The 24,475-nt window shown below is 33.4% G+C and overlaps 2 protein-coding genes across 2 annotated transcripts; both read left to right on the top strand.

Moving 5' to 3' along the window:
* Positions 1-11,769: 11,769 nt before the first annotated feature.
* Positions 11,770-13,990, top strand: LOC114320622 (putative protein phosphatase 2C 25). The gene is made up of 4 exons (XM_028267691.2): positions 11,770-12,452; positions 12,834-13,172; positions 13,288-13,467; positions 13,569-13,990. Exons 1-4 carry the CDS (start codon positions 11,985-11,987, stop codon positions 13,731-13,733), a joined length of 1,152 nt encoding a protein of 383 aa, XP_028123492.2. The 5' UTR covers positions 11,770-11,984; the 3' UTR covers positions 13,734-13,990.
* A 3,229-nt stretch (positions 13,991-17,219) lies between these two features.
* LOC114304537 (mitogen-activated protein kinase kinase kinase 18) lies at positions 17,220-23,455 on the top strand. Its single transcript, XM_028249701.2, has one exon. It carries the CDS (start codon positions 21,943-21,945, stop codon positions 23,350-23,352), a length of 1,410 nt encoding a protein of 469 aa, XP_028105502.2. The 5' UTR covers positions 17,220-21,942; the 3' UTR covers positions 23,353-23,455.
* Positions 23,456-24,475: the final 1,020 nt, after the last annotated feature.

Here is a 24,475-nt window from a genome sequence, read left to right as displayed (position 1 = left end):
GCATATGTACATTACTCAAATTAATCCAATTCAAGCAATTAGTTTTCAGCCACAGGAATTCAAACAAGTATATCAATTAAGCAATTAGCCTCGTGGTAATCATGCTCAACATGGCAACAATCACACTCATGTGATATGCTAAAGAAAAAAATGCTTACCCTAATTCCCGAGGCGAGCCAAAAGAGAAACTAGTTAGAAAAATTCATGATCCTAACTAATGAAAGAGGCCTAATGCAACACATGCAAAAATGTAATCAATGGGCTCGGCCACAAATTATGACATGTGAATCAATTTGATAGCATGCGATTTAGACACGTATTCAACGAAATAATAAACGACAATGCTTGTTAGAATGATGAACCGAGCCTCGATGCATGTAAGACAAGTGGATGCAAATCATGGAATATGCTAAATGAAACATGATGTTCTATTCTATCCATCATAAGCAGATAAATAAAAGTGAGAAAGACGTAGAGTTGGAAGACATACACATTATTACATATTTTGCCCTCGCGCAGGAGGGTCCGAATGAATATCCTAGCTAATTACTACGAATTAACTAATCTATTACAAACCAAATGAAATAAATTAACTATGCTAGCTAATTATTGCAACACCACAAATTAACTAACTACTTTAGCTAATTAATTAAGTACAACACAAAACTAACTAGCTATTCTAACTAAACTAACTAATTAGTTACAAATCCACTACTTTAAGTACAACATACTACTATTACAACATTACAACATTATTTAAACGGATCCTGAGAATCGGGGGATTGTTCATGCATGGATGTGGATTTCCATCTGAAAATGTTTTCCGTTTTGCTACCGAAATGCTTCTGTTGCACAATCGGGAGATTGCACTGATTTTTCACCTCAGTTTCTGCTCTGTTCTGCAGGAAACCGTACACTACCTTGTTGGAAAAAGTAGCCAACAACCCACAAGTAGTGGCCTGCCGGCCACTGATGTTAAATTTCTCCTGCTACAACAGAAAATAAACAGAGCATAAACAAAGCATTCTCAGGGGATGTTTGTCCACCCTGTCTCTCCTTATCATCAAATAGCTCAAATGAGAGGCAGGCTCGATTTGCAAGCCATCAATCGGTGAAATTTCATTGCGTGATGACTTATGAACCAAGCGGTACAATTTCGATAAATGTACAATGAAAGACTCGCAAACCTCCTCCCTATTATGATTTGATCAAGGGAAGTGGTTGACCTTGGAAACTTAAACCATTTCATCACTAACAAGTATGAAATGACTCAAATCTACATGTGTTCAATTAACGTCTGATTGAACACCAAATTATTTTATTATCTTGGTCCATTTTATCCCAATTTTAATTACCTCTTTTAATTACCTTTCCATTCCTTAATTCATTTAGTCCAAAAATGAAGATTAAGTCCTTTAATAGAAAGAAGTGTCAAACAAAGGGTTGTTTTAGGCATGAGAGAGATGTCGTGCTGTTGGTAATGAACCTCTGAAGAGATTAAACTATTAAGCACAAATGACCTCAATCTCAAGCTTAAATAATCCATCGTTTGAAACAACTCTCAAGGCAAATGAAAAATCAAGAAATGAGGGAGGTTGCAGAGATGCTTAAAGGTGAACACAAGTATGAAAAGCAAAAAATAAATGCTATCAACTCAAATAAGTTGTGGCTAAGGCCTAAACCACCAAGCCTATGAGGACTATTACACTACAAGCATGCAATACAAAGCATAAATGAAACTAACACATAAGAAATAGTCCTAAAATAGGCTAAAATAGTGTTGGTTGAAGTCAAAAGAGCTAAAGAAGTAAGCTAAAATAATGAAGAATTTAAGCTAGTAAACAAGCCAAGGGATGGGTGGCTAACCTCTCCATTTTTGGGACCTCAAAACATGATTTTTAGCCTCTAAAAAATTCTGAAATTTAGTGGTAAAAAGTTGGGAAAAAAAAGTTGAGGAAGGGATGGGAAATACAAGTGTAAAGGCTTAGGAGACAAGGTTAACCCTTCTACCTTTAATAGCCTTAAACCACAAGTTTCAGTCCATAAAAACAGTCCAAAAATAGTTTTAAAATGGCAAGAAAAAATAGGAGAGAAGTAGTGTAGAGATGCTCAAAATTATACCTCTTAAAGCAAGGTAACTCTTTTGTTAATAAACCCACAAGTTCTCACTCTCAAGGGCTGAAATTTGGACTCAATAATCTCAGTAAGAAGAGCTCCAATATTGGTTTAGAATGTGTTTGGGTAAGGTGTGTGTGTTGCCAGAGAGAGAGAGAGAGAGATTTTCAAGAATTTGGCCTTTTGGAATTTTTTGTAACCTTAAAAGATATGCCTATTTTAGTGTGAAGGCTGCTCAGTTCTCTCTTAACGATTTCATGTTCAACCATTTCTCCAACTAATTTTCTTCCATCCCCTCCTATTTTCTTCAACTCCAAACCTATAAATAAGAAGTTTTTAAAGATTTTTCAAAGAATTCACCTCCCTTCCACTTATGTCCACTTTGTCCTTACTCGGTTTACCAAAAAGCGCAATATTTTAAATGAAATGCAAGTCTCAGGACATCGTAGAAACATTTTAAAAAATATATTTTGAAAAAGAGGGTTTTAAGGTCTAAAATAGTTTTCGTCCAAAATAGGGTGTAAGGTTAGAATTTAGAAGCTCTTCTTGCTGAAGAAATTGAGCGATTACACAACATAACTTTTCATCATCGAGTGATCAACCTGAGGTGCCCAAGTCTTAAGGGCGGTCAAAAATAGGGTGTCTCCAACAAGCTTGGAGGCTGAACTATGGGGCATTTGCAGAGGATTGACCATAATCATGCAGAAAGGATTGGATAACATCCAAATTGAAACTGATTCTTGGGCGGCCATGGAACTCATTCGAGATGGTGCTGGAGAGAATTCACCATACAGGGTACTCATTGAAGATGCAAACTTTCTCCTACAAAGATGTCAATGCTCTATTGAATCTATTCCCAGGTAGGAATGGCAACGGGGCGGGGCGGGGCCGGGGATCACCCTCACCGTCCCCGATCCCCGATGGCCAAAACTTCCCCGTCCCCGGCCCCGATCCCCGACGAGGAACCAATCACAGTCCCCATCCCCGTCCCCAACGGGGATCGGGTTTCCCCGACCCCGAAATTCCCCGATCCTCATTAACAGATCAAAAAACAACATCACCACCACCGGATCAAAAAATCAATAACAGATAAAAAAAAAATAACAGATTTGTTTTGTTATGGTATTTCATACAAACCCTCTACACAAAAAAAAATTCGTTCAAAAAAAATAAAAAAATTCACTTACAGATCTGTTACAAAGATCTATATTCGTTCAAAAAAAAAAAAAAGCATACACAAACAGATCTGTATTCGTTCAAAAAAATTTAAAAAAAAAAAATTGTATACATACATACACATACAAACCCAATACACATATGTTAATGGTATTTCCAAACCCTCTACACAAAACCAAACCCTAGGACATGAGGCTGAGGTTTGGTTTGGTTAATGGTATTTCATACAAACCCTCTACACAAAATCTGTTTCAAAACAAGATCTGTGTCGGTGGAGGACGATCGGGGGAGGAGGACGACGGATGAGGAGGACGACGAATGAGGACGATCGGCGGAGGAAGACGATCGGCGTCGGAGGAAGACGAACGGCGGAGGAGGACTACAGAGGAGGGGATCGGCGTCGCGGAGAGGTGCGAGAGTGAGAGTAGAAGAGAGAGAAAGAGAGAGAGAGAGAGAGAGAGAGGAGAGAGAGAGGAAGATAAAAGGGAGGAGAAGAGGCTGCGGTTTGGTTCAACCAAACCCTATATATGTTATATATATATATAAGGGTAAAACAGTAATTTTATATCGGGGAAAACGGGGCGGGGATCGGGGCCGGGGCCGGGGCCGGGGCCAGGGTCGGGGGCGGGCTGGGGCTAAAACATGTATCCCCGTCCCCAGCCCGTATATCATCGGGGATTTAATTTTTAATACCACCCCCGGCCGGTCGGGAGTATTTTTTAGAGAATCACCACTTAATTCGGGGTCGGGGGATCGGATCCCCGTTGGACCGGGTTCCGATTGCCATCTAGGGGTGAACCAACAGGAGCACCTCATATTTTTGGAAGACCCACCTAACTCTGTTTTCTCTTTGTTGACTGCTGACATGATAAATACTGGCTCTAGAAGGGATCCTATGATCCCATGACTCTATCTTGTAATCTGTCTGTAACTTTTTCATTTGAATCAAAAAAAAAAGAAAGAAAAAAAAAAAAGAAGAAGAAGAAGAAGAAGATAATATGACCTATTTTTTCACATATTCATCTCTCTATTTTTCTCTTAAATAGAGACTGTTAAAACAGTTTCTTAGTGTTGAAAAATAAATAAAAAATATATATTATAAAAATATTTTAAAGTATGTATTAACATTATAAATATTTTATTCTTATGTAGTACATATTAAAATATGTAAAAAAATGTATTGAGATTATAATGACTATATTAGTACTCATTGATAATCTTAGAAATTATACTGCTTCTCTTTTTTGTCAATTAATCTTGAGTGAAATCACAAATGTTTCTTATATTCTTAATTTTCCCTATAAAAATTTTACCAAAAGAAATTCAAATTTTGTTTGTTTTAGCCAAGTCCGAGCCAAAAAAAAAAAAAAAAAATCGAAAAAATTGTAAACCAGTCAAACTATACTAAAATTGCTTGGTTTGGTAACTCTTAAAATAGACGACTTGTACTTTATAGGCTATGTTTGGCATAAACTTTTTAAGTTAAAATAGATACAAAAAATAAGATAGATTAAAAAGTTAATAAGGTAAAATGTCACATTCAAATTATAATCATTTTATTTTTTTTCTCACAAAAGTCCAAAAGGCCCATCCCAAATCAGACTTTTTAATCCCAAGCTAAAATAGCCACAAAAGTTAAAAAGTCAAAAAGCTATCACATATCACAAACAAATGCATAGTTTGATTTGTGATTTTATAGTTACAAATTTGTTTTTTAACCTAATCGTATCATTTATATATATACATGCATATATAATTTGTTAACTATCGTAAACACTCAAATATTTTATTAATAGTAAATATATATATATATATATATATATAAGTTATATCTCTCTATGTTTGCAAGTGTCTTATTGCATTTGTGGTAGAACAAATTCTAAACATTTATCTAAATAATTATTAGGTTGTGAATAAATTTTTATGATCATATTGTAAATAATGACAATATTTTTAAAAATTGTGATTATAAACCGACAAGAACCATGTTTTAGTGATTTGGCTTTCATAGTTTGGATTGGTTCCAAATTTATAGAATTGTAAATAATGACCTGATCTTGGTTTACTCCTGAATTGAGTCAATCCAAACCATAGACATCTTTAGTTATAAATTGATTATAACGAATTTCAAGTTAGATTTTTAAAATATAATTGTGTAATATGCAATTAAAATAATAATTCAAGGTTCCTTTTCAATTTGGGTTTGAAAATCACATTTTTGGTTCCTAGCAAAATAAATATACTCTAAGGGTGTGTTTGTTTGGACGGATAAGATAAGGAGGAATTGTAATCTATCGGACTATTAGTCCTAGTATACATTGTCCCTCGACTATTTGGTTGGACTGTATTTGTATCCTATGTTTGTTTAGTCATGGGATTAGATGTCTGGATTGGACTATTTTTAGTGAATCTAATGTTTGTTTGAGATATTATGGAAAATGATAAATGCTCAAATGACTATTTTATCATTTTCAATTATTTAGTAAGTAATAGCAATATTAAACATAGCTTTAATATTTTAATTATTTTTAGTTAGATTAAATAAAAATTTATTTTATTTTATTTTTTGCACAATTAAATAAATTTATTTTTTAAAAATTAAATAAAAATAAAAATATATGTTATTTTTTAATTAAAATCTTAAATAAATTTATTTTAAATAATAATAATTAAATAATGAAATAAAATAAAACATCAAGTAAAATTTAAATAATGAAATTAAATAAAATATAAACAAAATTTTAAAATAAAACATCAATAAAATATCTATAAAAAAATATTTTTAAAAAATTAAAAAAATAAAAATTAAATAAAATTATTTTATTTTTAAATTGAGACATTTAAATTTTTTTGAATTTTACTAAATATAATACATAATTAAATACTAGATAACAAAAATGTAATTTCATTGTCTAATCCCATGGGATGAGTTATCCCATGGTTTCTATCCCACCCCCACATGGGATAAGATAGTCCCATATTTGTAGGACTAACAGTCCAGGGAGACTATTAGTCGGGAGCAAAATCAAACAAACAATAAACTATTAGTCCAATAGAACTAATAGTTCAATCTCACACTCTAATCCTTCAAAACAAACCCACCCTAAAACCAATTTAAAGTCAAGAAAAACAGCAATTGTGAAACTGAGAAATAGAAAGCGTGTTCTTGTAAGCATTACTTACATACGAAGAAAACTTATAATTGATTTGTTGCGTGTCATAAAGAAATTTTCAACTCATTTTCTCCTGAACCCTTGCCGCATACATGTAAAGCCTCTTTGGTTTATAAATAATTGCCAACAAATTTTAAAAAAAGGATAAACAAAAAACAAAAAACTATTAGGGTCACTGTACTTGGTAGCCGTTTGGCAAACAAAAAATTAATGAGTTTTTTGGAGTTGAAGCTTTTTTAATTTGGGATTAAAAAATTCAGTTGACAATTTTATTTTATTTTTTTAACTTTGTAAGAAAAAAAATAAAATTATTATGATTTAAATATGACATTTATCTTATTAACTTCTTAATTTTTTTTATCTTTTAATGACTAATTGTCAACCTAACCCAATTCTCATAGTCAAAGAAACCTATAAGCTCCATTTGGGAAGTTGGTTTGTGAGCTTTTTTCGTTAAAATAGTCACAAAAAATAAAATAGGCTTTTTAATTCAATAAGACAAAACATTACATCCAACCCATAATCATTATATTCTTTCTCTCACAAAAAAGTCAAAAAATTTTCTCAAATCAAACTTTCTAACCCCAGATTAAAATAGTCAAAAAATCAATCCACTTTCCAAACGGAGCTTTAAATATATTAAGGCCTCGCCTTTAAATATATTAAGGTCTCGTTTGGGAACAGGCTAATTTAGTAACTTTTTGGTTATTTGACTAAAAAAGTAGGTAAAAAAACTTATATGTTTGGAATGATTTTTTGACTAATTACGAAAAGATATGCAAAAAATAGATAAAAAAAAATTTTTTTGATTTTTTGATATGAATTATTAGCTTTTTGACTAAAAATATAACTTTTTAATTTTTTAACTAAAAAGGTAAGTCCTCAGGCATTACTTGGTTCATGGCTTGGTGATTGAATGGCTGTCACTGGACTGGAGAGACCACCGTCCATGAAGTTTCGAGTACTCCCTCTTCATAAATGTTAGCATTGAAAACGTGTAAAAATATTTTAAAATATATAAAAATATATTGGATTATAAATTTTTAAACATATTGTTCTGTTAATAAAAATATGTACAAATATATTAAATTATAATTTTTTGATATATTGTGGTGTTTACTAACAGAGTTTGGACCTTTAATATTATTGTATAAAGCATTTTAAAATTATATAATTCTGCCTTGATAAATTTTTTTGGAAAATTTTAATATCCTCCCTCCTTAATGTAATAAGTTTTGAAAGAATACCAATTAATTTATTTCTTAAAAAAATTAATACCCAGTACTTGATATAATTGCTTGTATTTTATATTTTGCCTATATGTATGATATAATGTAGAGTGTGAATAATAGAAAAAAAATAATGGTACAAAAAGTTTTAGATTTTCAAATTTTTAAAAAATATTTTTAAAATTGATTTTGAAAACCAAAGTTTTTGCAAAGTTAAATAAATTTTCTTACTTTAGAGTATTACTAAAAAAACAAATATGAACAATTTATTTTTTATTACTATCCATGGAAATTGCCAAACAGCCCCTGTGTAATAAATGATACGTGTCCGTCCCTAGGTGGAAGCAACGGTCGCTACCAAACGGTAAACTTCTTCGAACGTTCCCGCACTGATACAGAAAACGCGACACGTGTCTGCTGGGATTATTAGGCCACGTGTCCCACCAATTCAGTCATCTTTGCAGCTACGAAATTAGAAGTAGAAAGAGTGGGGTAGTTCACTTCCAAGTTCCCAATTAAAGAGTCAAAGCATCCCCACCACCTAAATTATGTGTCTATGTCTATAACGTGTTTGACCTTTAACCTTCGTAGGAAAAAAATCTTCCTGAGGAAATCAATTCTCCCCCAAATAATTCAAATTAGGGCACTCCTCCTTCTCCCCCACAAAAGTACAGTATTGCCCCTAACCACATTTATCATATTGGGATTTTTTTATTATTACTTTTATCCACAGTGTTACATTCTCTAATGACATGATAAGAAAAAATAACTGTAAAAAGAATTTTCAAAGAATATTTGAATGTGAGTCAATTTTTCAAATTTTATTTGTCACATCATTTGTGGGGTTTGGAAGGGATACATTGTGCAGATGAATCATTTTTCTATTATTATTATTATTATTATTATTATTATTATTATTATTTGCAATTTGGGTTCTTTTATTTTTATTTGAAATTTTTAGATAATTTTTTTTTGTTGGGAGGGGGGGCGGTTCTTAATAAAATTTAAAAAGTCAATTTCAAAATTATTGTTGAAAGATATCTTTAAACCATTGATTATATATTTTTGGATTTAAACCATTTATACCATTGCAAAATTATTGTAATGATTATTTCAGAGAATCTTATCTTGTGAGGAAAGAAATTGGAGGCACTAGGCTTTCCATTCACCTTTTAAAAATATAAAACTATAAAGCTTAACAAAGCTAACTTTATTAATCTAAAACAAACATATAATGGTGTATTGTCAATGATAGAATTAGGAGAAAATTAGAGGGGGTCATGACCTTCCCGTTTATGTGAACATTATTATTTGTCATAGAATTTTAAATATATATATATATATATATATCATTTTATATATAAAATAACCTCCAGTATAAAAAATATATATGTTATTCTTCTTACATCTGAAATTATCTTTCTATCTATAAGAAATTGCTTCTATGGTATTTAATTTTTTTTATGTATATATAATTTATATATCATATATACATATATATGTGTTTTGCATATATGGTAAAAAAAATATTTTTCTTTTGGTCCCTCCGATAATAAAATTCTAGTTCTGTCTCTGTGTATCATGTTGGTAAAAATTTAAATTTAGATATGAAAGATATTATTATCACTCATTTTCTTTAAAAATCCACTCAAAGATAATTTTTTTTAAGGTTGCATTGAAATTTTTGTCATGTGTAATTTTAGACACGCAAATAAATTTTATAATTCACTTATATGAAGAAAAAAAAAAAGGGGTAGAAATAACATTTCCGTAGAAATAACATTTCCATATAAATAATAGTCGATGTATACAATATTAATCAAGACAGGATAAGCTCCCTTCCATATTTGTATCTGAGTCCGGATCGTCTGTCGTGGTTGTCTGTTGTGCTTCTTTTCGTTTTGGACCCTTTTTTTTTTTTTTTTCCCTTCTTCTTCTTTTGCTTTTAAGCCTCTTTTTCTTCTCTCTCATCTCTCAAATGTCTAATAGAACCCAATCGCACAGGGACAAAGATGGATGGTAAGAGAATGGATTCAACTCAGCACCATCACCAAAATTTGCAAAATTATCTACATCGCTTCCTCTGTTATCCATCTCTCTCCCTTTCTCTCTCTCTTTCTACACACACACTAGCACTAGTATTGTAATGTTAAACCAGATCTGAATTTCATTCAAAAGAAATATCAAAATTGCAGACACGAATACAATTGGAGCGATTCAAGATTAGATCCGAACCAAACTTAGGCCAATCAAACTCAAATCAATACAAATCAAACCACTTCGAACACAAATCTGAGAGATTTAGACCAAAAGAAGGCATCAATCAAAATATATATATATATATATATATATATGTATATATAAGATTTATTTTACAAGAAGTCATTTGCAAAACTATTCGATACAATATTTGCAAGAATATATATTTGATACAATATTTGAAAACAATTTCCTGAATCAAACCAACTGTGTGTTCCCAAAAAAAAAAAAAAAAAAAAAAATTCATGAATCAAACCCACTGTGTGTTCCAAAAAAAAAAAAAAAACTTCATGAATCAAATTTCCTAAATCAAACCAACTGTGTTCCAAAATAAAAAACTTCATGAATCAAACCCACTCTGTGTGTTCCAAAAAAAAAAAAACATGGATCACACTTCATGAATCAAACCCATTCGATTTTTTTTTTTCGGGCAAATGATCTTTAATGCTCTATAAAGACGTTTTAAGAAGATTCATTGTCGGAGGCCAATCTCTTGACGGCGATGCAGATCGAAACAGCTCTGAGACCATTGGAGTAGATCGGAGAAAGATGACCAAGTTTATCGGCTTCTCTAATCATCCCCGTCAACTCTACCGTCGTGATGAACCTTTTTCCATCCCAATCAAACATCATGAAAAACTTCTCTATTCTGCGGTATTTTCAAACATTCTGAACAACTTCTCTATTATGTGGTGTTTTGAAAATGATGAAGTGAAAGAAAGGCTGAAAGCTAAAGAGGAAGGGGGGAAAAATGGTCCAAAACGACGTCATTTTGGACCGCCGCAGAAAGCACCACAGACAATCACGGCAGACGATCCGAACTCATTTGTATCTCTCCATACTTATCTATATTCCTCTTGTGAGCCCAAATTTGGACTCACATCGATGATCTGAACTGTCTATTTTGTAGGTTCCATAATAAAGGTCATCCATGTAAAATCAATTTCATCAAACATCTATAAATACAAAAATAAGTTACATTTTATTTTATAAAATGAATAGTAAATAAGATTGTAAACTTAAACTATTAATTTTGTAAAATAAAGCATGATTTGTTTTTATGTTCATAGTTGTTCGATAAATCTAATTTTTTGTATAAATAACATTTACTGTAAAGCCTATGAAGTAAGTGATTTGAATCATCGAAATAAGTTTAAATTGAAACCCACAAGAAGAGTATGGTTAAATATAGAGAGATGAAATATAAAAGGAAACTTATCCCAATTAAGACCTGAGTTTAGTAGATCAACTCATCTGGTTTACAACTTAGTGGATGTAAGTTCTATCACGATTATAACAAAGACATTCTATAAAAAGTAAAATAAAAAATAAAAAAAAAATGACTAAGATAAACAATAAATAGAACCCTATATTTCCTCTCGCTCTCTCTTTCTAAGTCTAACTATCAAAAAATTATTTGATCGACACCACACCGGGTGTCCTTCAAAAACTCACATCATCTTCTTTTACAAGTTCATTGGATTAAGTCAAAACCATACAAAATATTCAATGGTAAAAAAATTTGATTTTGAAATCATTAAAAATTAAAGGTGAAAAAAAAAAGTAAGGAAAAAATAGAAATTAAGATTGGTTTGAGAATTAATTATTTTAATAATTTTTTAACATTTTATGAAAAAGCGTAATAAAAATTTTAAAAATGTTATAATAACTTGTATTAATTTTTTAATTAAAATAATTTATTGACGAAGGAGAATTTACCAACTCTTTATCAAAGTTTTGCTAGAAAGGGGGGCAGGATAGACATTTGAAATGATGAGGCGCCCAAATAAGTGGTCAAAATTGATAAGAAAAACCACGCTGTTGATACACGGGATGGGCCAAAAGACCCGCTTTGACCACCCCGCTTATCAAACAAACCATTCATTATCATTTCATAAACCGCTCTCTCTAAATATGTATATATACCTTTCTTTCTCTCTCTATCTTGTCCTCTGTACACACAATCACAACAACAAAACACAAAAATAATAACTGAGAAACAACAAAATTCGAACGTTATAGAGAGAGAACCATGTCTTGCACCGTTGCAATCTCGAACTCGCCGGTGTTCTCTCCGTCTAGGGTTTCCTCATCTTTCTTCTGCAAAACCTCCGTCTCTTCCTCCCCTGAAAAAACCCTAACCCTAACCAACTCACCTTCTTCTCCTTCGCTGCCTTCTTCTCCCTCTTCCCCTCTGAGGCTTCTTCGGCTACAGAAGCCGCCCAGTGGGCTCAACAGGGCGTCCAGCGATGCTGTCATTTCCACCTCCTCTTCGATTTCCCCGACGCTTTTGAAGAGGAAGAGACCTGCCAGGCTCGATATTCCGATTTCGTCTGTCGGATTTGTCGCCGCCGGTGGTCCCGGGACGCCGGCGGTGGAGCGGAGAGAGCTGGTGGAGGTTGATAGGGATGGCTACTCTGTGTATTGTAAGAGGGGGAGAAGAGAAGTTATGGAAGATCGGTACTCTGCTGTCGTCAATCTTCAAGGAGATCCCAAACAGGTATTTTGATTTCTGGGTTTTTTTTTTTATCATTTTCTCTTAAATCAAATACACAGCGAAATTAGTTAGTTTTGTTAGTCAAATTATGATGGAGAATTTGAAATCATGTTAAAAATCGAAGCTTTTGCTAGAATTGGAAGGTTTTGTTAGTCAAATTATGATTGAGAATTTGAAATTATGTTAAAAATCGAAGCTGTTGCTAGAATTAGAAGGATTTGAGGTTGTTTTCTTTTTGATTCATAGATTACGTTTTCTAGGTGATTAAGCAACATAAGAATTCAAAATCTGAGACAGAATTGGGTTATAATTTGCTCAAGGAACTTTAATCATCATATTGTTGTATCATACATGAGTCTGATATGTGTTGTACCGTGTTTGTAGGCTTTCTTTGGGATTTTTGACGGGCATGGAGGCACAAAGGCTGCTGAGTTTGCAGCGGAAAACTTGGATAAGAACATTTTAGATGAAGTCGAGAGAAGGGATGAAGTAGAAATAGAGGAGGCTGTTAAATGTGGGTATCTGAACACAGATTCTGAATTTCTGAAGGAAGATCTCCGCAGTGGATCATGCTGTGTCACGGCACTGATCAGGAAGGGCAATCTTGTGGTGTCCAATGCTGGCGATTGTCGTGCTGTAATGAGCAGAGGAGGGATTGCTGAGGCCCTTACTTCTGATCACCGCCCTTCAAGAGAGGATGAAAAGGAAAGAATTGAGGCTTCGGTAAGCAGCAGCTAGTGCTTTATTACATATATTCTCTTTTTTCATCAACTTTGATTTGAAAATTAAGTAGTATCTTAGGCTTATTTGCTGATGGGTTGCGTGATATGATTTGCAGGGTGGCTATGTAGATTGTTGCCATGGTATTTGGAGAATTCAGGGCTCTTTGGCTGTGTCCCGAGGAATTGGAGATCGACACCTAAAACAATGGGTAACAGCAGAGCCAGAAACAAAAATCCTTAGAATTGAACCCGATTTGGAGTTCTTAATCCTTGCTTCTGATGGGTTGTGGGATAAGGTAATAATGCATTCCAAATTAATATCATTTTTGAGTTTCTTAAAGAATTCTTGAAAGGTAAATCTTAATTGACCCTTTTTTTGCCCTTTATCATCCTACAGGTTAGTAATCAGGAAGCTGTAGATATTGCTCGTCCTTTGTGCATAGGCGGCATCCAAAAGCCAGAACTGCTCTTGGCTTGTAGAAAGCTTGCAACCCTCTCTATCTCACGAGGCTCCACTGATGACGTTAGCGTGATGTTGATTCAATTGGGACGCTTTTATTGATGATCCCAGGCCAGTATCGTCACTAAATAGCATATTTAACTTATAGTTCGAAGGATCATTGATTTTATTAGTTTTTTATGATGATGACGAAAGGTGACTTTTATATATGATGGAGAACCTCAGCCAGTGCAGTAGTGTAGTTTTGCCTGACCATTCTTGGAGGAACTTTACTATTTATTGTTTCAATTCGTGTAACCTTGACCTTGATCTGTAATCAGTTGATTCTATTATGTAAATTCGATTGCTAACTTATACGAGATTCATGTCTACTCACAGTTTTGTTTAGCACTTGTTCATCTTAAACATCTTTTTGTTTTAGGTTTTAGTGATGTGTCCATTGGATCTTTTTATTGATGCCTCAGGGCAACAGCCATCTGAATCCCTTTAAACACAGACGGCATTTGATCAATTTCAGTGGGTTGTGGGTGAAAAAAATGTAGATGAAGTGAGAAGAAAAATAAAGTCATAAAATTTTGAAATTTAAAATTGTCAATAAAAATTACATAATGTCATAATATTTGACATATTTTAAAATACTTTTACATATTTATATATTTATATATATATATATATATATATATTTTTTTTACATATTTTCTAACACTAACAACCACCTTAAAGGCTATTTTTAGCATTTTTCATAAATAAACATAAAAAAAAAAAAAAGAATAAAAAAAAGGCAGTTGCAGGGTAATTTGAAAATGAAAAAGTTGTGATGAAGTTTCAATAGGCTTGTTTATTTATTTTTTGGGTAAGAAAGGCAAGGACCTCTTTTCTCTATATTTCCATAGGCTGCAATAATTGAACCTTTTAAGTGAGTTTTATCAATCATAAGGTCTGAATTGTGAGTTCATGTCTTATTGTTGTATGATATAAAACCTTTTTCTTTGTTTACCCTTGATCTGTAATATTTCCATAGGACGATTCGTTGAATTTTTAAACTCTTATGGAGGTTTTATTAATCACTCGGTTTGAAGTTGAGATTGAGTCTGATGTGATACAGTTTTTCATTTTCATACCCTAGTTCCACTCAACCAAATATTGTTTTTATTGAGTTTCATGATAACCGTGGTGCAGCAAATTGTTGATTTCATTTATAATCTGTTTAGATTTTGCGCTTGCAAACAGATTTATAAAGAGAGATTTGTGAGAAAAAAATAACTTTTATTTTATGAAGTTTTTTCTTTTATTTTTTGTCTCATAAATTTAAGGTTCAAATACAATCTGTGCAAGACATTGATAGAATCAGAGCTTTGTGACCAACCAGGCACGATCCAGGAATTTTGACCTGCGAAACAAAGAACTTTGTGAGTGTTGCCGGCCCGGGATTTGGCTGGAGATGCTCCCCTCTGATATTAAAATCAGTAATCCTCTCCAAGGCACCTTCGATAACTACCTCATGTGCTTCTTACTCGGGTCATCCTCATGGTAACAGTTGGGGAACCACTACTTTGTTAGGCTCTCCATCTCCATGAGGGCAATCTATTAGCCCACGTGATTCAAGATCCTTCCCAATCTGATCTCATCCCATGTCTAGGTCTTCTAGTGACGTGTTTCTCCGCGGATGAACTGTCTCCCGCTCATGCAAGCTCATTAGTATCTACAAGCTTTGACTCAAGCATACTTGTCGATACTACCTCGACCAAGGAGAATACGGTTCAAGTTGGATGGTTGAGCATAATCCGCTCAGCATACTAGCCATCTAGTTGTTTCCAATCTGACTTTGTACTATTAGGCTACTCAGCCCAACTCACCTTCGTATCAATCTTACCCCCATTTTCATCAGTCCTTTTATCGTGGCTTGGCTCGGTATCTAATCAGCACAAGCCCACAGGGATCTGACACAAGATCAAATGGGTGCTCGGCCCAAGTCAGCTTTGCCCAATTTTGATTGACCCTCTTCGCCATCTTAATTTGGAGGTAAGTTCTATCACACACTATGTCAGTCGCCGCATAATGTTGTGGTTGAATCTTGAATTTATAGTGACAAATCAATTGAGGGAAAAAGAGAGGCAAAAAAAAAAATCATGGAAACAATACTACTGTGTTGGAAGGAAGATTTACACACAAGAATATTCATGTGTCTAATTCAACAAGGCATAAATGAGTCTGGTCCAACCAAGTTACCCACCAAATAATTTGAGTTATGCAATTCGAAAAGCAAGACACCTACCACTATAAAAGGAGATTACTCTTAAAAAAAAAGGTAGGCATTAACTCAATTCATTAATGCTTTCTTGATTTTAGATCTCACTATTACCGACTGAATCATCATACTGCCATTTTTTCCCCTACACATACTCTACATGTCTGCCACCAGCCATATATTGAGGCAGTTTGGTGTAGCTTAAAAAAATTGATTGTTTTTAATTTGAAAGTTTGTACCAGACTGTTTGGTACAATTTTTGCTTATAATTTATTAAACAAAAATAGCTTAAATAAGCCAATTATCTGGAAGTTGGGAAATGGGTGCTTGTGACTTATACTTTTTGATTATCAACTTTTAACTTGTAATAATAAGTTGGTTTCTAATATGAATCATATATTTGAGTTTATGCGTCTGTGTGTATATACATATTTATTTTATTTATAAAATCTGTATATGCAGCAGCTTAAGATTTAGGTAGATGTCTGTAAGAACTCCCCTTGTGCTGTTGCTAAAAAAAATGAAATACAAATGATTCATGAATCCAACAAAGTAGTGTTACATGTGAGTCGTGGCATGATCACCAGGAGAGACTGCCTTTGCTTCTTCCCACTCCCACATCGCACGTTCTCTAACATCTGTGCTCTTTGTGGCCTTTCTTTCCTTAGAGCTTAGGCAAGTTGGGTTTGTTGGGATTCCACAGTTATATTGTCATGCTCCGTGTGTTGGATTTTAATGCTTATTCTACCCATTTAGGGTGTTTTGGCAACAATATAAATAAGCAACTTATTTACTTATTTGTTACAAGTTATTACATTAATTTTTTATTTTTTATTTTTTTTTTATAAAAAGTCAAAAATCATTAAATAAGCAAACATGGTGTAAACCTATGTGTGTGGTTGGTAAAAAAAACAAAGAAAATTTGTAAGACTTTGTAGTTTGGGAGTCCGGATTCTCGGCCGCCCTTTTCGGCGGCCGTTCCATCAGCCCCCCAAAACGACGTCGTTTTGGGGGTTTTTTTGATTTTTTTTTTTTTCTTTCTTTTTCGTTGCAAAACAGAACCAGAGGGAGGGGAGGGGAGGGGAGGGGAGGGAGAGAGAGAGAGAGAGAGGGAGGGGAGGGGAAGGAGAAAGAGAGGAAGGGAGAAGAAGAGGGAGCACCGGACTGGAGGGGGCCTAAATCACCGGGGGAGGAGGAGGAGGAGGCGGAGGCGGGCCGGACGAGGAGGCGACGACAAATCGGGCGACGATCGACGGCTGGCGAGCTCGACGACCTGCGACGGCGAGCTCGACGACCTGCGGACCCCAAAATCCGGCGAGCTCCCCTCCCCTCCCCTCCCCTCCGGCGGCCTCCCCTCCCCTCCCCTCTGCTCTGCTCTGGTTCTGCGAAAAAAAAAAAAAAAAAACGAAAAACCCCCCAAAACGACGTCGTTTTGGGGGGGCTGTTGGGAACTGCCGCCCAAAAGGGCGGCCGAGGATCCAAATTCGTAGTTTGGGAACCTAAGTTTTTGAGGAAGTTTGGGAATCGGATATATCCACCAAGATTTTTCTGATGGTTGTGTGGTGGGGATTAAATTTGTATAAAATGTGGTCTATATATAAAATAAATCTGAATGATAATTTTGGATAAATTTTTAGATAGTTAATTCTCAATTTGTAATATTATTGATAATTATAACTCAAAATACAAAGGAAAATGATTTAGAATAGTACTGGTGTTCTTAAACTTCTTGTCAAATCATTCTTTCTATTTTTTATTTTTTATTTTGCACGTTTTTGTAAAAAATAAAAAAACTATTAAAAAATTAATTCTCAAACACCATTTTAAGAACACCACATCAACCGCACATACTATTCTAAATCATTTTCCTTTGTATTTTGAGTTAGAATTATTCATAAACAAACGTTAATCTGAAGATGATTGAGGTTTGCATGTCAAACCATTTTTTTATTTAATTTTACGGGGGTTTAAGGGTATGCACTTTGTGTTTGTCGGTCGTTCCGATTCAGTTTACCCCTTTCTTGTCTTGATGTCTCCTTCAACAACCAACCCTTTCTTATTAGTTCCCCTGCATTGCATTGCATTAATGCATTCTATTCCATGACTGTGCTTTCAATTTTACACTGCTAGATTATTATTAATGCCAACTATTAAGCATTTTTAACAGATGGAGATACGAATGTATCATCTGATTTTTTTATTTTTTTTTCATTCTAAAAATTAAGTACTATTTTTTAGCAGAAAAAAAAAATTAAGTACTATTAAATTAAGTGAATATACATTAACACTTTAGAGGGTTACAAATCATCTGGCACTAAATTTATCTGTTCTCTTATTTCAAAAAATTTTACCCTATAAATTATTAAAATATTTGAAGGTGATGATTTGTTTCAATAGATTTATATTGTTTGAGACAGTAGAACATAAAAAGAGTTTGGAGACAGAATCCTCTGCCATTTTAGAAAATCCTGTTTCAGGATTGTTTGGATTGAATGTATATCAAAAGGTTAAAGCCACATGAATGGATTAGTATGGTAACTTTTATGTAGGATCATATATATCTGTTTTATTATTAATTTAAGCTATCAGACGACTTGACTTGGCTTAATTAAAAAAATCTTAGTTTTGTTTTGTTTGCCATGTGGATAATTAGAGAAGTTTTTTTTATTGGTAAAAGCGAACCAACGTAGTTGGGCGAAATGGGTTGTTTCTTGGTATAATTGTGCATTGACCCAAAACCCATTCTCATCCCTCTTCGTGAGTCTATCTCCTTGGACCAAGTTGTTCTCAATTTGAACACATTCATTTCTCTCATATATCTTTTCTTCTTTCTAGATTCTTGCACATCACAATTTGAGGTGGGAAATTCCAATTGGGAGAACCATTACCCTGTTTTCCTTTTCTTGTAGCCAAAGCCCTACTTATCCAATTTTTAAAAAGTTTTTTTGTCCAATGGATGAAAATGAAAAATTGAACTACAAAACCTCTTTATCACTACACTAATCACAGTGATTTTACTTAAAAAATTTAAACCTTTGATTCTGGAAAAGTTATTTGATGGTGTTTTGAAACGCTACATAATCATATGCTCACTTAATAATTGAGGGTATGTGAACATTTAACCACTTAAAAAAAAATTAAAACTCACCTCTTCTAAGATTTATAAATAAAAACATTATATTCTTTTATAGACAGATAATTTTAGTTAATTTTTGACTCCTATAATAATAAATGGCACATCCTAAAATTCATGATCCGACACAATTATACACGTCACGAAAAGAAAATCATCTCATCATAAAAATATGAAATTTTTTTAAATCAATGTAACATTCAAAAACTAATTGTAAATTAATGATAAATTATATAAATATTAATATAATTATAATTTTTTCATGCGTATTATCCAAACTCTAAGCTGTGTGTGGGCCACCATCATATTTACAGTGTCCCAACTCTTTGGTAAGCTAAGACAAGTTATTAATAGGCAAAGTTAGGGAAGTGCCAAACATGGAATTAGATACAGATATAGGATTATTATATAGATAATATAGGATTTTGGAATTAGATATATAGTTGTTCTAAAGACAGATAATTTACAGTGTCCGATCTGTAAAGTTGTCCTAATCTTTCAAAAGATACCATGGGATATGTCATCATACATATATCTATTGAGTATATATGTTTATTTGATGTATATAGATATAGGATTTTGGAGGAGATTTGAAAAAGAATTTGGAAAAAGAAATAGAAAATGTGTGAAATTAAGTGCTCGTTTGGCTAAGATTTTGGGATTAAGAAAGAACAAAAAGACAAAATAAATTATATAAGTCAATAAGACAAAATACTACTTTTTATTCATAATCATTACACTTTTTCTCTCACAAAAGTCAAAAAAGTCTCAAAACAAAAACCAAACGAGACTAAAAAAATCAAGCTAAAAAAGTGCTAAAAAGATTAACTATATTAGCTAATGCAAAACGACCCCTAAATAAAATATATGTTTTATTCACATTTTAGCTATCATTTTTTTTTTCTTTTTTAAATTCCTTTTCAAATTTTTTAATCAAACACAATGTCAATGTATATATTATAGAGTATTATATTATAAAGATATTGAATGGAGCCTAGTTGTGCACGTCAATGGACTTCGTTGTATTGTATATGTAGCAACATAGCCAATTTTGTGTCCCTTTTTTGGTGGTTATCTGCCTGGACCACCCCCCACCACATTCCCACTTTCATGTTCCAGTGTACCACGTCTCCACATACTTCTCTGATCATCCTCATCACCACCGTCCAAACAATATCAATCAGTTTACCAAACTCAAAATTATGTGGCCAAAATCCTCTTCTCTTAACGGCCTCACAACATTCACGATTATTGAATCAGGTGAAATCTTCAAGATAAAATAATCTCAAAACATGATTTAAGCTTTGTTTAGTGTAGATAGATTATTCAAGGTTAAAAAGTTACTAATCTGAAAACAAGTTACTAATCTGAAAACAGAAGTTAAAAACATCTCTTCTTTAACTTTTAGATAATTAATTTTTTTTAAACTTATTTAAATTATTTCTGTTTAATAAATTATAAACATCAAATAATTTGATACGGATTTCTAAATTAAAATAACTTATAACCAATTTGTTGTTAATATTTTAATAATAAGATAGATCGACATTTAATATCAAACTTTATAACATGTCAAACTTTTATTTGATTTCTGGCTCAACTTTGGCCATGCACGATTAATCACTAAACAAATATTAAGGCCTCATTTGGGAATAAGTTATTTTAATAATTTTTTAATTTTTTAGTTAGAATATGAAATTAAAAAAAATCATATGTTTGATATGACTTTTTAATTTTTTACGAAAAGTTATGTAAAAAAATAGAGAGAAAATAGAATCTTTAACTTTTTAGTAGATGTTATAGGCTTTTTAATTTTTTTTAGTAACTTTTTAACTTTTAAACTAAACCTATTACACGCCAAACGAGACCTAAGTATAATAGTAAAATCATCCCACCTAATTGGATCCATTTTGCTTTTTGCATAATTCATTAGTTGATTTTCATCAATTCTATTTGGTCATGTTAAGAATTGTTAGGCCTTGTTTAGAAACAGCTTTTTTTAGTAATTTTTTTTGATTTTTTTTACTAAAATATGAGATTAAAAAAAAATTAATATAGGGTGTTTTAAAAAGATAGTAAAAAGCTGACTTTTGATTATTTACTAAATTTTTTGGTTTTTTTAAAAAGTGATTTGGAAAGTTGGTTAAGAATTGCTTTTGTCTTTTTTAGTTAATATTTATTTATGATGTCACATCACAATAAAATGACTAAACTATCTCATCCAATTTAAAAAATTTATATTTTCACCTATATATAGCGCTAAATAATATAAAAGGTATAATTATAATTTTATATGTAAATTTTTTAAACTTACCAAATAATTCCATAGCTGAAAAAACCATCTAGCTTTTTTAGCTCCCAAATTGCAAATGCAGCTTATTTATGCCGAAGTAACCCAAGTATGTCTAAGATTATTTAGGTCAAGTTTGGGAAGTCCCAAATAATTTATCTTTTTATATTTTTTTTCATCACATCACCTCTCTATTTTTTTATATATTTTTTCGTAAAAAGACAAAAAATACACTTATTTAAGACATCCCAAACAACCCCTTATTTTGAACATATTATTTCTTTATTCTAAAACACACAGAACATAATGTGAGATTTTTAAAGTACAAAACGTTTAAAATAGAAAAGTTAAAAATTCATGTCAAGGGAATCCATTATGTTGACAAACTTCACGAGTAAGAAAAAAAATTGGATCGTCGGTGAATCCAACGGTGAAGATCTCCCAACCACCACGTGGATAAGGATAAAACCTGGTATCGATATCAAATTTTAGTTCATGTCCCAAAAACTCTCTCAACGTCACCAAACCGTTTTCGCGGATAATTTCCAAATCACAAACTTTACACTCATATAAATATAGACGCCACTAAGCAAAACCCAAAACAAAGAGGTGTTTTTCAGTGTTTTCAAATTTTGGAGAGATGGAAAATTTGAAGAGACCATGGGTCAGAGGGAGCTGTATTGGCAGAGGATCGTACGGTACTGTCAGCCTCGCGGTCAACAAATCGGACGGCCAGGGTAAAGTTTTCGCTGTGAAGTCCGTTGATCTGAGTTCGTGTTTGAAGCCTCAAGCCGACGCTTTGGAGAACGAAATTCAAATTCTTCGCTCTCTTTCTTCGCCGTGGGTGGTGAAGTACCTCGGCGATGATTTGACGGCGGAGCAAGGCAGCACGACGTCGTTTCGGAACCTCCACTTGGAGTACTTGCCAGGTGGCACCGTCGCTGACTTGGCAAAACGTTATTCCGGCGCTGACGTGGATGAGGAAATTGTCCGATCGTACACGTGGTGCGTCGTCTCTGCGCTGAAGTACGTGCACGCCATGGGCATTGTCCACTGCGACGTCAAGGGCAAGAACGTGTTAGTGGGACCAACTCACGGCGGCGCAAAGCTCGCCGATTTCGGCTCTGCTGCGGAGATCTCAGCCGCATCGCCGCCGTGTGGAAGTCCGCTGTGGATGGCGCCGGAGGTGATTCGCCGGGAATATCAGGGGCCGGAGTCGGACGTGTGGTCGTTGGGGTGCACAGTCATCGAGATGGTCACCGGAAAGCCGGCTTGGGAGGACCACGGCGGCAATACGCTTTGCAAAATTGGGTACTCCGACGAGTCGCCTGAGATCCCGACTCAGTTATCGGAACTGGGTCGAGACTTCCTCCATAAATGTCTCCGGCGAGACCGAACCCAGCGGTGGAGTTGCGATCAGCTGTTGCGCCACCCTTTCGTATCGTCATCAGCACCGTCGAATTCGATTACTCACCAATCGCCTCGTTGCGTGCTCGATTGGTTGAATTCAGAGTTCTCCGATGAAGAGAAAGAAGAAGATGAATCGAGGTTGGAATACGAAATTCGAGCTCAGTCTGGTAGAGGTAGAATTGGGAAATTAGCATCGAATGAAGGGGCAATTTGGGAATCTGATGGTTGGGTGGTGGTGAGGAATGTGAGCACTGACGAAACAGCCGCAATTTCGGAGCCATCATGTTGTTGTGGGGACGAAGAAGAAGAAGGGACGAGTTCGGAATATTTGAATTTTACGAGGACCGAACAGCAAATAGAAAATTTTGATTTCGGTGGTGACGGTGATGCGGTGGAGTGTGACGGTGGTGGGTGGTTGCGACCGTGGGATTGGGCGGTGGTGAAGACTGGAAGCAAGGTCATTACAGCTGGTGTAATTTTTTTATTATTAACTTCATTGTATTTGACAGCAATTATATGTATCCTATTACGTTTTATAATAATATTACATTCCATATTATTCACATTTTATTTGAGACTTCAGTCTGTCCATCTGACACCCTTCCCCAAGCTTCCAATATTATTATTATTTATTTCTTAAGAATCTTATCCCAAGTTGAAAATCAATAGGGTATCAACTGCGTGGTCTTTTATTTTTCTATTATTTTTTTAAAAAATTTATGGTATATAGCAAGAATATCCCATGATTTGGTCCAAGGTTTAGCTCTTTCTTTCACACAACATTCTACCAACGATCGTTCCAACCAAACAATTATTGGCTACATTTTTTGGCAATTTTTTAGCAGATTATTTCTTTATTTTTTTGTGCTTTTTAAAAAAAAATGAAAAAGTTTTACACATTTATTAAAAAATTCATTAAAGAAAAAAAAATTTACTCTTTTTAAAATTAATTCCAAACATTCACTACATTTATACTATTTTATAAAGTGTTTCTCTTCATGCCATATGTCACGTATTTTTTAAAGTAACCTTGAGAAAGAAAACTTTTATTATTTGAACCGCACACATTATAATATCAGTTAATTAATTTTTTTTATTACTTTTATTTATTTAAATTCTACATATATCGCATATGTTAATTGTATATTATGCATTTGTGTAGATTTGAGTAAATAGTGTGATTGTACTAAATAAATATATAATTTATGATGTTATAATGTCACTCAATGCTACTAAATAATTTCTCCACCAAACCTGAACTAGAGGTGGATTAGAAAGGAATATTTCATCCTAAATTCTTGATATGAAATGAACAAACTTTACCAATCAAACATACTAAGATATTTTTTGAAAAAGTCAAAAAAGACTGTTTGTTAATTTATTAATTTATTTGAATCACATCATCTCTTTATTTTTTATTTTTTTATTTTCATAACAAGCCAATAAATTTTTTTAAAAAAAATTCTTTCCCAAAATAGGCCTAAATTGAATTATTTGTGAACAAGTTCATACAAATTTGCAATTAGCATGGCCACTAAAATCTTGGAGTGGGACAAGTGGGTGGGCAATGATTTGGGCCACAACAGCTTTGCGAGTTTGAGAGATTTGTACTGAGTTGCTTTTTAACTAACAACAAAGTTGTTTTCACGCGGTTAGTTCTCACAAGTCGCAACAAACAAACAATCATAAGAATTTTTTTTCAAGAAACCGAGTTATCAAAAAATAAAGCAACAAAAAGTCTTTTCATGATGGAGTTGTATTGT

This window comes from Camellia sinensis, chromosome 14, assembly GCF_055761805.1.
Source record: "Camellia sinensis isolate YWXY chromosome 14, ASM5576180v1, whole genome shotgun sequence".
Taxonomy (NCBI): Eukaryota; Viridiplantae; Streptophyta; class Magnoliopsida; order Ericales; family Theaceae; genus Camellia; species Camellia sinensis.
Note: the sequence above shows the minus strand (reverse complement) of the source record. Positions and strands in the feature narration are given on the sequence as shown.

Coding starts and splice junctions, on each gene's coding strand:
- LOC114320622 (XM_028267691.2), top strand. CDS start 11,985: ATGTCTTGCACCGTTGCAATCTCGAACTCGCCGGTGTTCTCTCCGTCT. Junction 13,173..13,287: donor AGGAAAGAATTGAGGCTTCG/GTAAGCAGCAGC, acceptor TATGATTTGCAG/GGTGGCTATGTAGATTGTTG. Junction 13,468..13,568: donor CTGATGGGTTGTGGGATAAG/GTAATAATGCAT, acceptor ATCATCCTACAG/GTTAGTAATCAGGAAGCTGT.
- LOC114304537 (XM_028249701.2), top strand. CDS start 21,943: ATGGAAAATTTGAAGAGACCATGGGTCAGAGGGAGCTGTATTGGCAGA.